Source organism: Natrix helvetica, assembly GCF_964273705.1.
Source record: "Natrix helvetica genome assembly, chromosome: 3".
In the NCBI taxonomy this organism is placed as follows: Eukaryota; Metazoa; Chordata; class Lepidosauria; order Squamata; family Natricidae; genus Natrix; species Natrix helvetica.
In genome coordinates, this window is record NC_138549.1 from 140,982,947 (window position 1) to 140,996,829 (window position 13,883).

The 13,883-nt window shown below is 39.5% G+C and overlaps 1 protein-coding gene across 8 annotated transcripts in view; it reads right to left on the minus strand.

The window, feature by feature from the left end:
* The window catches only part of RBM39 (RNA binding motif protein 39), a 35,798-nt gene extending 26,436 nt beyond the window's left edge, over positions 1–9,362 (minus strand). The window contains exons 1-4 of one of the 8 annotated variants that reach the window (XM_081946361.1): positions 8,890–9,361; positions 6,366–6,464; positions 4,633–4,695; positions 2,876–2,925 (exon numbers count right to left, since the gene is read on the minus strand). In XM_081946361.1, the coding sequence (XP_081802487.1) occupies positions 2,876–2,925; positions 4,633–4,683 (101 nt within the window). In that variant the 5' untranslated portion in view covers positions 4,684–4,695; positions 6,366–6,464; positions 8,890–9,361. Of the gene's footprint in view, positions 1–2,871; positions 4,319–4,338; positions 4,412–4,632; positions 4,696–6,365; positions 6,465–8,889 lie in introns of those variants that run through there. The other 7 variants (XM_081946367.1, XM_081946365.1, XM_081946362.1 and 4 more) reach the window with 7 other exon arrangements.
* Between the last annotated feature and the right edge of the window lie 4,521 nt (positions 9,363–13,883).

The following is a 13,883-nucleotide window of genomic DNA, read 5'->3' on the forward strand; positions in this document are numbered from 1 at the left end:
AAGTTGCATAACATCTTCCTGACAAAATATTATTTAATAAACAGAGGAATTTCAACTAATTAGTGCTGGTTTACCAAGCTGGTACAAAAATTGCTAGGAAATACAGATAGTCCTCACCTTACAATCATTCATTTAATGACAATTTGAAGTTGCAACTGCAATGAAAATAGTGATTTATGAGTTTTTCACACATTACTGTTGCAGCATCCTCATGGTCATTTGATCAAAATTTGGACGCTTGGCAACTGGTTCATATTTATGATGGTTGCAGGGTCCCAGGGACATGTGATCCACCTTTTGCAACTTTCTGACAACTAAAGTCAATGGGGAAGCCAGATTCACTTAACTGTGTTACCAATTTAACAACTGCAGTGATTCACTTAACTGTGACAAGGTCATAAAATGGGCCAAAACTCACTTAATAACTGTCTTGCTTAGCAACAGAAAATTTGCCTTAATTGTGGTCTTAAATTGAAGGCTATCTGTACAACTGAATTATGATTAGACCAAGGGTGTCAAACTCAAGGCCCGCGAGCCGAATCTGCTGCAGGAGGCATCCATCCCATCTCTCCCACCTACCTACCCACAGAGAAGTAGAATGCTGATCTGGTTCTCGAAGAAATCCAGTTTGACACCTCTGGTTTAGACCAGTGTTTATCAATCTTGCCAATTTCTTCTGGTTGGGGAATTCTAAGAGTTGAAGTCCACCCACCTTCAAGCTGCCAAGCTTGACAATCACTGATTTTGACAGAGGAAAATATATACCCAAATCTGCACATATTCCCCCATTTCACATAAAATTATAAAATTATAGGAGTAGGAAATGCTACCATCTATTAGAAAATAAGTGAAACTAAATAATATTGACTGGTCTTCAGATTTAGGCAGATTTCACAGGATAAGGTCAAATCAGAGTCTACATAAATTTGCAACATAAAAGGAATAAACTCAAAGAATTACAGAGGTCAAAGTCTGCAAATGCGCTGCCAAATCTATTTTACAATTTATCACCATTAATTGTATTTTGTTTTTACATACAGAATAAACTTAATTCAAAGTACAAAGTATATGAACGGAGGAAACTCGGATCAGATTTGTATATTCTACAAATGTGGCGTAGTAGTTACTTATCTTTCTGAACTGGGTCCTTGACTTTTCCAGTGTACAGGATGAGTAACTAGAGATGAATTAGCAATCTTAGTTTAACCACTGAGCTCCAAATTAAAAAACAAAACAAAACCTACGACTAACAAAAAAAAACTGTAATGAAGACAAGCTACTGGTATTTGAGTTAATGCTTTCTGTAATAACTTCAACATTATGAAATAATTAATGCTGTTTAACCTAGTTTATGTGTATTTTTCAAAGTGAAGCTAAACTAGCCTACACTGGGAATAAAACCATTCCATTATATTTTCAAGAATAAGAAGCTCTAATGCCGGGATGGCGAACCTATGGCACGTGTGCCACAGGTGGCATGCGGAGCCATTTGTCAGGGCACGCGAGGCGTTGCCCTGTCAGCAGGCCAGCTGAGTTCTGCCTTTTTTAAAGCCATTTTTCGCTCTCTCCAGGCTCCAGAGGCTTTATAGGAACCTGAGGATGACGAAACGCCACCCCCCCCCGGCTCTCGGAGGCTTCGGGAGCTTCCCTGAAGCCTCCAGAGAGCAAAAAACCAGCCCTACGGGCAAACCGGAGCTTTCAAAACTAAAACAGCCCTACGAGCAAATCGGAAGTGACTTCTGGTTTGCTCGTAGTGTTATTTTTCCTCCTCCGGAGCCTTCCGGAAGGCCCCTGAAGGCTTAAACCGGCCCTACAAGCAAACCGGAATTCTTTCCTGAAGTTTTGGTTTGCCCGTAGGGCTGGTTTTTTTGTGCTCCGGAGGGGCAGGGGACGCTGTTTTTGCCCTCCCCAGGCTCTTATAAAGCCTCTGGAGCCTGGGGAGGGTGAAAAAAGCATGTAAAAAATGGGGCTTGCGCCTGTCATGCGCGCAGGGGGGAGTCGTGCATTGCCTTATGGGTGTGGCACACCCTTGCACGTCCCCCGCTTATGGCACATGAGCCAAAAAAGGTTCACCATCGCTGCTCTAGTGTATTCTGAACTTGTACAATTAGAAGTTTACCTTAGCTGGAGATTCATCTATAAAAATTTAGTAAATTGTTTCCCTTCGTCTTTAAAACACAGAAATATATTTTAAAAAAATAAAGCAACATTTATTCCAATATGGTTATATGGCTTGCAAGAAAGATATTCAATTGAAGGAGCCTAAGGAAAGAGTTGGGTGTTAAATTTTCTACTATGAAAGTCAGAAGACCATCGTAATTTCAAGTTAAGAGTTATTAATATAATCCCATTACCTCAAAAAGCAATAAAATTATTACTGTAAAAGCTGAGTTTTCTAAATGGACACTCAGTTGGGGAATTTCACATGCAAGGGCAAAATGTGAATTTGGACTTTTTCAATGTTCATAATAATAATTAATAATTATAATTATAATTTTAATAATTAATAATTATAATTTTGTAAACATTTAAACTAAACTAAAATGTACATATAAATGTTTGACTTAAAGAGGCAATCCTCTCCCTTCAATTAGCGTCATAAAATTGAGATTATGTTGTATTGTAAACATTTTCTCTCCTGAAAAGATGGTCTTTTGTTTTGGAGAGAAAGAGGCACAAACGCTGGGAAGGATGTAAAAATGAAAACATTCAAATGTATAGAAAACCCCTTGCTACTTTTTTCCTACTATCTTAACCAACCTGAAAACTGAATTACAAAAACTGAATTAGGAGGTTAGACAGCCAAAGTAATCAATAAAAACGTGAATGCTTTATTAAGCAGAAGTACATATTTAAAGAGCCAGCAAATACTTACTTCTTACTTCGCTCTTCATGTCCATTGGCACTGCTCAATTTGTTCTCATCCTAAGCAGGGTTGATAGAAGAACATCATGAGGACGAAGTGGAAACATTTCAAGTGGTCAAAAGGGTAATGGGGACAGGGATAAGAAAATACAAAACAAAAATTTAATACTAAATTTTACGTTCAATATGGAATGCTACTAATTAAGGTAGACTTTTTGACCACTTTGCTGCTTACATTTAAGTCATACAACTATAAATAGAAAATTACTATTTAAAAATGATTTAAATTATACAAACTTTCTTACAATGAAATAAAGCCATCCTGAAGTTTCCAGCACTGAAGTGGTTAAATGATAAAATATAAACAAGAAATATCAAGTTTAAAAGCACATTCATATGCTATAATCCCATTTGACCAATACCAAGGCTATATTTCTGCCTAAGCCCCAAGTGACCAAGCTAGCAGCCAGCCACTATCGATTTCCTGTGACCGATGCCATTCCTGAGATCTTCGCCCATTTTCGTTGGAGGGTTGGGACTGTAAGAGCTTGATGCCACCTCTGTCACACATCTCGCCCTGAAGCAAACAGGGATTCACACTGCTTTAGTAATGTCGACTCCCAAGTCATTCATCAAAAATCCAACCAGTCCAGCCTAAATATTTCCTATTTCCAAACCTGTTTACATGGAAAATATCCATGTTAAACTAGCATACAATATACTTAACATTACAATTTATATTCATTTCAAAATTTTACATAAGTACTAATTACATAATACTAAAACATGAACATTTAAAAGGTTACAACACTTTTCCAAATCTCATACCGAAGAGCTGCACTAAATATACTCCAAAATCAACTAACAGTTGCTGTTATGTTTATTGTAGTTATCACACCAGTTACACCATGAGTTCAACTGCATATTAAGTTTTAAATATATATATATAAATTTGTGAAGCCAGTGCTACTGCATGCATAATTTCATAGTTTTATGAAGATCTGATGAAATCTATATATATATTTGCTCCCTATTTAGTTCTGAAGCTAGGTACTCAGAAGCGGAGAAAGGTAAAGATTTCTAAGAAATTACTAGATAAAAGAGTACTTTGTCACAATCAACGTAGTTCGAAATATCTTTCATGTTTACTATGATGTGAACTATTCAGGGATCCAAGAATTTTGGAAACAACTTTCACATAACACTTTGATTACTGTCTGGTGTTGCTAAAAGATTAATAACCCATCCTTTAAAAAAAAAGCTGTAACTCCTCTTGCATTAATAAGCAGACTAAAGATTTGCTTGTCATGAACTTAGGGAAAAAGTTATTCTTGGAACCCTGCTGTTTGCCCAAACCATTGCATTCACCTTCTTGGTCTATCAAAATTGAGGTAGTCTTTAGGAGTGCTTTTGTTCGTTTGTTTGTTTTACCTAGGGGGACCACGGTACAGCGATACGTCACTCAATTACTACCTTATGATTGACAGTTCACACTGGAATCAAAGGTGAATTCATGGGAGTAGAGGTGAGATATCGTTAGGCAAGTCTACAAAGAGAGATAGATGGGCATTTATTCATCACGCTGAAGTGAAACTACTGCACAATATAATTACATTAACAGCATTTAGTTACTGGTAAGATACACGTAATGCATGTCCAATAAGATAAATCATGAGGGCTCCAGGGATTTAGTTTATAGTTCAGCAGTAGTTTCATGAATAATGCTAAATGAATATTGCTAAAGAACTTGTTAGCATATCTTCTCACCTTCTTAAAGGGGGCTTCGAGCATTGCTTCAATATCAATATCATCAGCCATTTTTCAGGACACCTAGAAAAAAAATAACAAGATCCTTTAGTCAAGAATCTACTTCTGTATTTGTGATCAATTTAAGATTTAGTGTGGTACACTTCCGAAGGATGTTGCTCTAGAACTATGCACTAAGTAGATCTAAACTGAACTTATCCATGTATTTAGTACTTTTCTCTCAAAGAATGAGTCAATTCCTATCTTAGAAAGTACTTCATAAACATGTACTCTACACAACTTTTTTTTAAATGAAATGAATTTATGATTTTATAGTTTATGAATTTCTCACTGTAGATTTCACATAATTATTGCTAAATGTAGCTCATATTGCATTTGTGGTATAGAAGATCAGCTTCTTTGTTCTATACCAAACCTAAATTTTAATAATGGGCAAGCAATGCAAAGGATACAGATCCTAAACAGCCCATTAAAATCCTGTACTGAAAGTAGATAATGATTTTTGAAGCCTGATCAAGTTACTATTCTTAACCACTGGGATTTGTGAAACTGTGCTCTTGGTGGTGATACATGTATATTCTTCTAAGTAAACAAAATGAATCTTCATTATCACTTTTGGTGAAGTCTAAATGGTTCCTTACTTGAAGAGTCTATTCATCTAACATATTTCCTTGAAATTTATTTCAAATGTAACTCATGTGATGCTACTGCCTTACCTCCAAGGTGTGGGAGAAACATCCCTATGATGGAAAAAAGCTCATTAGAGCTTCAGATTGGAAGTTCCTCATGAATTTGATGATTTTCTAATTCCCCGAAATCTGCCATGAATCATTGACTCCTTGGGTCAAAAATTCGAAACAGATTAGTCAAGCTATCTTAATAACCACTTGTATGGAATTAGTATAGATTCTCAAATGCAAACTTGTAATATAAGCTTCCAAGTTTGTCATAACAATTATGACCAAATACTTTAGTGAAATGAAAAGGTTACAAGTGGCAATTACTGTATATAAGATGAAACCAGAAGAAATTTCCAAGTATGGAAATTGAAATACATATGTACATATTATCTTGCTTTTTACTACTACTTTTTGAGAAAATAGTGTAAAGACAGAATATATAATGAAATGCATGCTCATTATTGAATTCAGGAAATATGAAAAGGAGATTTGTCTTCAGTTACAGCAACAATTATATTTCTATTCAGAACTCCTATATAATGTACCATTTCAAACTATTGTAACACTTTATTTGTAAAAAATGCTGTAACAATTTTTTACCTTTTCCAAAAACTAAAAATGCATATTACACATATACCGAAGTGATTATAAAATCTGCAGGGTTGCAGAGTTATTTGGATCCAAAGTGAGTGACACATTTGAAGAAATGTGGGGACATGAAAAGTATTCATTAGCATCTCCCAGGAAAATACATTTTTGAGTAAACACTTTATGGTCATTGTGAGGCCCATAAAAAGGCACAACAAACCCCATGTGAAGGCACCAGCAAGCCTTTTTACATTTGAAGATTCATAGCTACTTTGGACCCAAATAGCTGCATATTGCTATAAATTTGTCATTTAAGTCGAGTCCAGAGAATTTCTCAGGAAAACTTTCAATAAATGTAGAATCCAATGTAATGAAAGAAATATTAAAGTTGCCTCAGACTGTGACATACTCAATTGATAGAACTACTGTGCTCATATATTATCTACCTCTGAAACAAATATCTACCAGAATATATAACTGCTACTGCTATGTAGAAAGCAGTATCTTCAAAAATCCTGTATTTAAGTATCATCATCCAGAATGTCCCATTAAACATTCATAACCCTATAGGAAGAGAAAAGAAGCAGTACTATGTAGAAAACATTTCTAAGCATGTCACAGAAATAAAATTAGGGATACACTTTCAAATTATGTCCAAAAATTGATTAAATCTGTATCAAATAACTTCACACTGGCATATTAGATAGTAGAAATGATAGTAAGAATAAATATGACTACACAAATCAATAAGTTGCAACACAACTTATTAAGAATCCAAAGGTCATAAACCTGTTGGAAAATGAGCAACTAAACCCAGCAAAAATCCCAGCTCTTGATATTTGGATGAAAATATAATTATTTGCAGAAAAATACTGCTTACGTTTTAGTACTTGTACAAGTAGCAAATTGTGATCTTCTCATGCTACATTTTAGGTTGAAATAAAGTACACTTGAACTTTAAAATATTTTCAACACTGTCCTAAGTAATATGGCGAATAAACAGCATGGGATAGGGGAATGTGACTTTTAAATGAATACTACAGAGTTTGACACCAGACAATTTTGCACACTCACATTGAGGGAAACCTATCCTCAAACAAAAACAGTATTGGAAGATCTGCCATTTTATATATGAAAAGAACAGTACTTACTAACCCCGACCCTCACCCACGTCTGCTCTAAAAATGTATTCTATTTCTTTGTTTGAACATATAAAAGTTCCATAAGGTAATCTGACTAATAAACATTATGAATTACAATTTTAGAGATGTTGAAATAGGCCTACAGTACTACAGTACACTATGCATAGATACTGTACTATATTATAGAGCAGTTCAAAGATAAGAACTTCTCAAGCACTTAAGAGAAATGTCAGGTATTCATGGAAATATGGGAAGGGACTGTTAGAAATGCTGGCTTTCAGTATAGTAAAAACAGTGCAGCAGAAAAGCGAGCAGTATTATAATTAATATAAGATACAATTAAATAATATGCTCATAGAGAATAACATTTACCCAGTACTGTATCAGTCCAATATCTCTTTTTACAGAATTAGTTATAATTTTAACTGAAAGCATAAGTTCTATGTGCAAGTATTATAAATTGAAAATTATAATATTTCAAAATGTTTTTGAAAATTAAAAAATGATGTAGTCCAAACAGATCAATTCAAATATCCTGGGCAATATAACTAACATTATTCAAGTAAACAGGAATATTAAATATACAGATTTAGTCTGGTAACAAGGAAGTCAGAACTCTGATGGTATTTGCTTAAAAGCCTTTCTTAGGTTAAAATAGGTTAAAACATTACAGAATATTATTCACTAGTTTTTGACACACACAGCAGAGATATTTATTTTCCATCTATTACAGATATACTGATCTGACCAATTAAATACTAGTTTTGCTTCTTGGCAATCTGGCCTTTTAGTGTAGAATCCAAACAGTTAATTAAAACAAAACCATATAGATAATGCATTTTCAGAAGCAATATCTAGTTAACAGATCATAATCCACCATAAGACTTAGCACAGTAATCTACAATTCACATAAGCAAACTCAGGTATAATTCTCTAAAGAGACCTTGCCCCATACCCAGGTTGCAACAAACCACTGTTGAAACTTTTGTGCATTTCAAAACTAGCTTGTTTGTTAGCTTGTTAGCAGGCCTGGGTTAACTACAAAATAAGATCAGGTTTTTAAGAAAGATGGGTTGTCGTTTTTTATTAAACATTGTCTAATTACATGAGTGAAATATCTTCAAATTGTCAAGCAAAAAATTGAGTGCATTTACTTATTTAAAAATATCTACAAAGAACTACACATTTTTGGGAAACAAACCACGTGTACGGATTTAACCTCTGCAGATATATAGCGTAGGAAGTTCGTCGTCTCCCCCCCTCCCCACCTGAAGATCTTCGGCCCAGTAACTATTCAAAAAAAAATACCACGGTAGTAAACAGACTTTCTACTCTCCTTCCAGTAGTTATTACGATGGCTCTTTACTAAGCGCCCTTATTCTCTCGGGTCATCAGCCTTTCGTTAATACACAACAGCACACACTGCGAAGTTTTAAGGCCCTTCCCGCGAGAATATCTAAAGCAATAAAGAAATAGTTAGGAATCTTGTGGCGAAATATATCCCGATCATAATCATGAGACTCAGGAAAAAGCTGTACTCCACGAAACCTTCCGCGCGGAAACAAAAAACACTATTTCCAAAACTAAACCATACCATTCGACTTCCCTCGTTTTCTCCCGCCACCCCCGGGCACCATGTAGAGGCCTGTACACCCCACCCCACCCGGGCACAGGAGCTGGGACTTCCAGTCCGGCTGACCAGACCAGTATTAAATCGAAGACAAAAAGAAATGGGCCAGCCACCGAGAAGGCCTAACGCAGACACCCTTAAGCCTCGCAGAACCCGCGCTGCCATTTCCCCAGAATAGTTCATAAAAGAGAGCCGGCAAAAATATGGAAGCTATTACCTGCGCTGCCGGCCTCTCGCTTCTGGCTCAGGTGTTTATGAGGCGGAGGGATACTGCTACGGCCGTCGTTTGCTTGCTCTGGGTCCGGATACGCGTGAGGAGAGGGGCGCTGGCCCTTAAACGAAAAAATTACCTCAGCAACAAGAGCAGGCAAAAAAAAGCTACACTAAGAATGACCTCGAAAAATCAGCGCAAGCAACGCAAGGAAGCTTCGCCAGAAGAACACACGGACTCCGCTTTAGCAAAGGCGACTGCTCCCTGAAATGGCGCCCGCCGCGTCCTGATGCTTGGAGGAGGATCTGTGTTGCCGCTATGGGGATGCCCAGACCTTGCTGCACGGGCTCTCGCGAGATTCCCGTTCAAGTACACTGTGTGTACTACGAAATTCTCGCGAAGAATGCGTATCTCGCGAGGAAGGCGTTCGAAGAAAGCAATTCAACAACTCGCAAGAGTCGTTTATCCAACCGCATCCAAAACCGAGGTCGATGCCATACGTGGTCAACATTCTCGCGAGAAGTTGTGCAATTCTCCGCGTCATAAAAGGAGGCAAAAATATTAGGCTCTACGTAGTAGGTGGAATGGCTTGACATTACGGATGCCAGTTTTAAAAAACGGTTGAAAAGGTTATATGTGTTTTAAAAATTGTACGTTCTGAGTTTGGTAGACTTGATTTTGAACGGTTTATTATTTGGAGAATAATGTCATTGTGAATGTATTGCAAATCCTTAATAAGTAATTGCTAAGTAAGACATGGAATTGCACATCATTCAACTATCCTTAGATAGGTAAACAAATACTACAATTATAAATACAATTTAAATAAATAGGGGAAACAGTGCATAAGATGTTCAGCATAAGTTGTTCACCTGAATTGTCTATTCATCGACCTCAAAACTGAACAGGAACAAATTTGGTTTGATATGGCAGATTAATTTGTTATATTCCATCAACTTGTTATCAACAGCCACGTAAATTTTCCTCGTGAAAATCTGTTCCCAAGAGACCCTTTCAAGTATTCCATCAATACACCTATCGTTGCTATGATTGAATCCACCCACCATGCTATTGATGGTCGTCTTTTTCCTAGATTTATAAGTTACAATATTTCTTTGCCTAATGTGTTTGTATATTATACTTTGAGACTAGCGGTCCTCTTGCCACTCCTGTTCAACACATATATGAAGCCGCTGGGTGAGATCATCCGTGGTTTCGGGGTGGGATATCATCTGTACGCTGATGATACTCAGCTGTACTTTTCCACCCCGAACCACCCCAACGAGGCCGTCGAAGTGATGTCCCGGTGTGTGGAAGCCGTACGGGTCTGGATGGATGACAACCGACTCAAACTCAACCCCTCCAAGACGGAGTGGCTGTGGGTACCAGCTCCCCGGTTCAGCCAATTAATTCCATCATTGGCCATCGGGGGCATCCAACTCGCCCCCGTGGAGCAGGCGCGCAATTTGGGCGTCCTCCTGGATGCCCGGCTGTCCATGGATGACCATGTGACAGCCGTGGCAAGGGGGGCATTCCACCAGGTTCGCCTGGTGCGCCAATTGCGCCCCTACTGGACCGGGACGCCTTACGCACGGTCACTCATGCGCTGGTGACGTCTCGCTTGGACTACTGTAACGCTCTCTACATGGGGCTTCCCTTGAAATGCACCCGGAGGCTACAGTTGGTCCAGAACGCAGCCGCGCGGGTAATTATGGGGAGTACTAGGTACTCCCATGTGACACCGTTCCTGCGCGAGCTGCACTGGCTTCCTGTGGTCTATCGGGTGCGTTTCAAGGTTTTGATAACGATCTTCAAAGCGCTCCATGACTCAGGACCTAGTTACTTGCGGGATCGTATTCTGCCCCATACATCCCTGTGACCAATCCGCTCGCACAGAGAGGGTCTCCTCCAGGTGCCGTCCACTAGGCAGTGCCGGGGGGCGGCGCCTAGGAGTAGAGCCTTCTCTGTGGTGGGCCCAGCCCTGTGGAATGACCTCCCCCCGGATATTAGGAATACCTCTGACCTCCGCTCCTTTCGTGTAAAGCTCAAGACCCACCTATTTCAAGTAGCTGGCCTGGCTCAACTTTGATCCAACTATATCGCTCCTGACGGGTTTTTTATTTGGGGTATTTTAATTGTATTCAATTATTTAGGGGTTTTTAAACATTGTGTTTTAATTGTTTTTATTCATCAGCTCACCTCCTCCTCGTATATGTATGTATATGTATATGTTTTGGTATACGTTTTTGTTATATGTATGTTTGTCTATATATTTATTTCCAATGTTTTATTGTACGCCGCCCCGAGTCCTTCGGGAGAGGGTGCGGCTAAGAAATAAATATTTATTATTATTATTATTATTATTATTATTATTATTATTATTATTATTATTATTATTATAAAGATTTTTTTTTTATTTTCCTTGGAAGACGTTTCGTTTCTCATTGTTGAAAGAAATGTCCTTCTGGGTTCAGCTGCAAGTGGGGAAAAAGACACTGGAGACATGGAAGCTGCTTGGAAAGATGGTTTATTGGTGGACAGGACCACATGGCTTGAGTCCTGAACAGAAAAGGTGATCACATGCTTCAATGTTGGGAAGAAGAGAAGGGAGGACTGAGATGCTGAGTCCCTGGTTTTATGCCCTCTCTGGCCTTTGATCTTTAGCTTGTCTCCTAATTGGTTGTCAGACTCCCATGGGGCCATACAGGAGCAACTCTCTAGGCTGCGTTTTGAATCCAGGTTTGGTTGAGTTCTCAGATGCCATGTGGTGAGTTGGATAAAGAGCCAATATTATCATGCCTTAATTCCATCCCCCTGGAGCTGAAGGGGAGAACTCTTTAATGGCCCATTGACAAAGAGGGTGGAGGCAGGAAGCTACAAGGAGCTATTCTCTCTAAACATGTTTCTTCCTTTTCATATCCAAGGAAATGTAATATTCTGCCTTTTCAATATTTCCTAGGATATTTCATTTTTCTGGGAGCGGACTGGGTGATAACTTTGCACATCGTCCAAGAAGATTCTTTAGTTCAAGTTCGGAACTGAAGAAGCGTCTTGGATGAGAAGTGAAACGTCTTCAAGGAAAATGAAGTCCAGTTGCCTTTTGAAAAAGCACTTTTGGGACAACCATGACCTGGATAACTAAGAATCTCCATAGACCAAGTGTCTGCAATCTGCAGCTCCGGAGCCACATGCAGCTCTGAAGGCCCTCTACTGTGGCTCTCTGTCAGGTGATCCCACCTCTGGCTGGCCCCGCCCCTCACCCTCCTAGTCACTCCTTGCCTGGCAGCGGTGGGGAATGGAGAAGCAGCCGGGGCTGATTCTCCGGCACCTCACTCTTGCTGGAGCTTCTCCCAGTCCTTGTTAATACTGGAAGTGCCTCGGTCGCTTGGGGAGATATGGGTGGGAATGGGATCTGGGAGAAGGGGATGATGGAAAGGGGGACGAGCCCCCAGCACTCCGCCACGACTGTAAAACTTGCACGGGGGACTTTTGCCACCGAGAGAACGTTTTACAATGAAAACTGGCGGCAGAACCTTTCCATTGGAGGAGTAAAGAAGATCAGGTCAATAGGAAAAGGGGGCTGGCCCCGCTGAACCTTGCACGCCCACCCTGGTGGGTCAGGCTCTGAGAAAGCTGGAGTGTCCTCGCCAATGATGCTCATCCATCAGCTGGTCTCTCTCTCTCTCTCTCTCTCTCTCTCTCTCTCTCTCCTCTCTCCTCTCTCTCTCTCTCTCTCAACTTTTTGGACATCCGGCCTGACTGAGGAATGAGCACAAGCCATGGGGGAAGCTTCCCTTCAGGTGACCCTCCCCCTCTTTCTCTCGCAACCACAGCCGGCCAGAGAGAGAGACAGAGAGAAAGAGAGATACAGAGAGAGAGGGTGGATAGAAGGGGAGAGAGGGAGAGACACACAGAGCTACAGAGAGAAGGGGAGGGGGGAAAGACATAGAGGGGGAGAGAGGGGGGGAGATAGAGAGACGGGGGGGAGAGAGCCAGAGAGGGGGAGAGGGAGATAGAGGGGGGAGAGAGAGATATCAAAAGGGTTTTATGGTTCTGGGTGTTTTTTAACAACTGGTTTTTTGCCATAATGACCAGCCGGGTAGGCGTGGCTAGGGGGGGTCATGTGACTGGGTGGGAGGGAGGGACATCGAGTTGGCTGGCCCACTGAGGTTTTGTAGCTCCCAGTGTTTTCTTTGGGAAATGGGTCCAAATGGCTCTTTGAGTGTTTAAGGTTGCAGACCATTGCCATAGACATTTGAAACTACCTATTTACGCATTAAGTGTGAACTCTGAGTTGATGAATGGTATTCCAAGAAGATAGAAAACTTTTTGAACCCCAAAGTTCAAAAGCATCAATATTCTTCTCAGTCTGTTTCTTCAAACTCCCAAGTGTGAAAAGAGGAGGTGACAAATGTCATTAATACTCCCATGGGACTAGAAGGTATGTTTCTATGAATGGAGGTATGCAGTGGTGCCAGCACTTGCTCTATGATCTTTTCAAATGCATCCTCCATTGATCCCAGCTCTGCAAGCCTACATTGGATACTGTCATAGAAAAATAGCTTTCAGTCCCATGGAAGTATTGATGATGTTGGAGTAAGAGACAGTGAAGTGCCAAATTGTATCTATTATACATTCAGCTAAAAGTTTCTGCTGGAAGTTCTAGAGTGGAAGTCGGTAACTCGTAATAACCTCTGCCTTAGATCACTCAGATTTCAGCAATTATTGTGACAATCCAACCCAAAATGCTTTGTACCTTGACTATAGGAATTCTGGATCAATATGTTTTGCTGCCAAAACTGAACCTTGATGACTTTTAATCTGCACTGGACTTTGACCACACTATTGCTTACTAATTCTATTGTGTCTTGTTCTGTTACTGACCCTAAAATGCTAGACTGCTTTGTAAGTACCAGCATAACATAATATTTCTTGTCCACAAGTAGCATGGTTTTGGTTACACATTTATTATAATCATTTGAAGTGGAAATAGAACTATA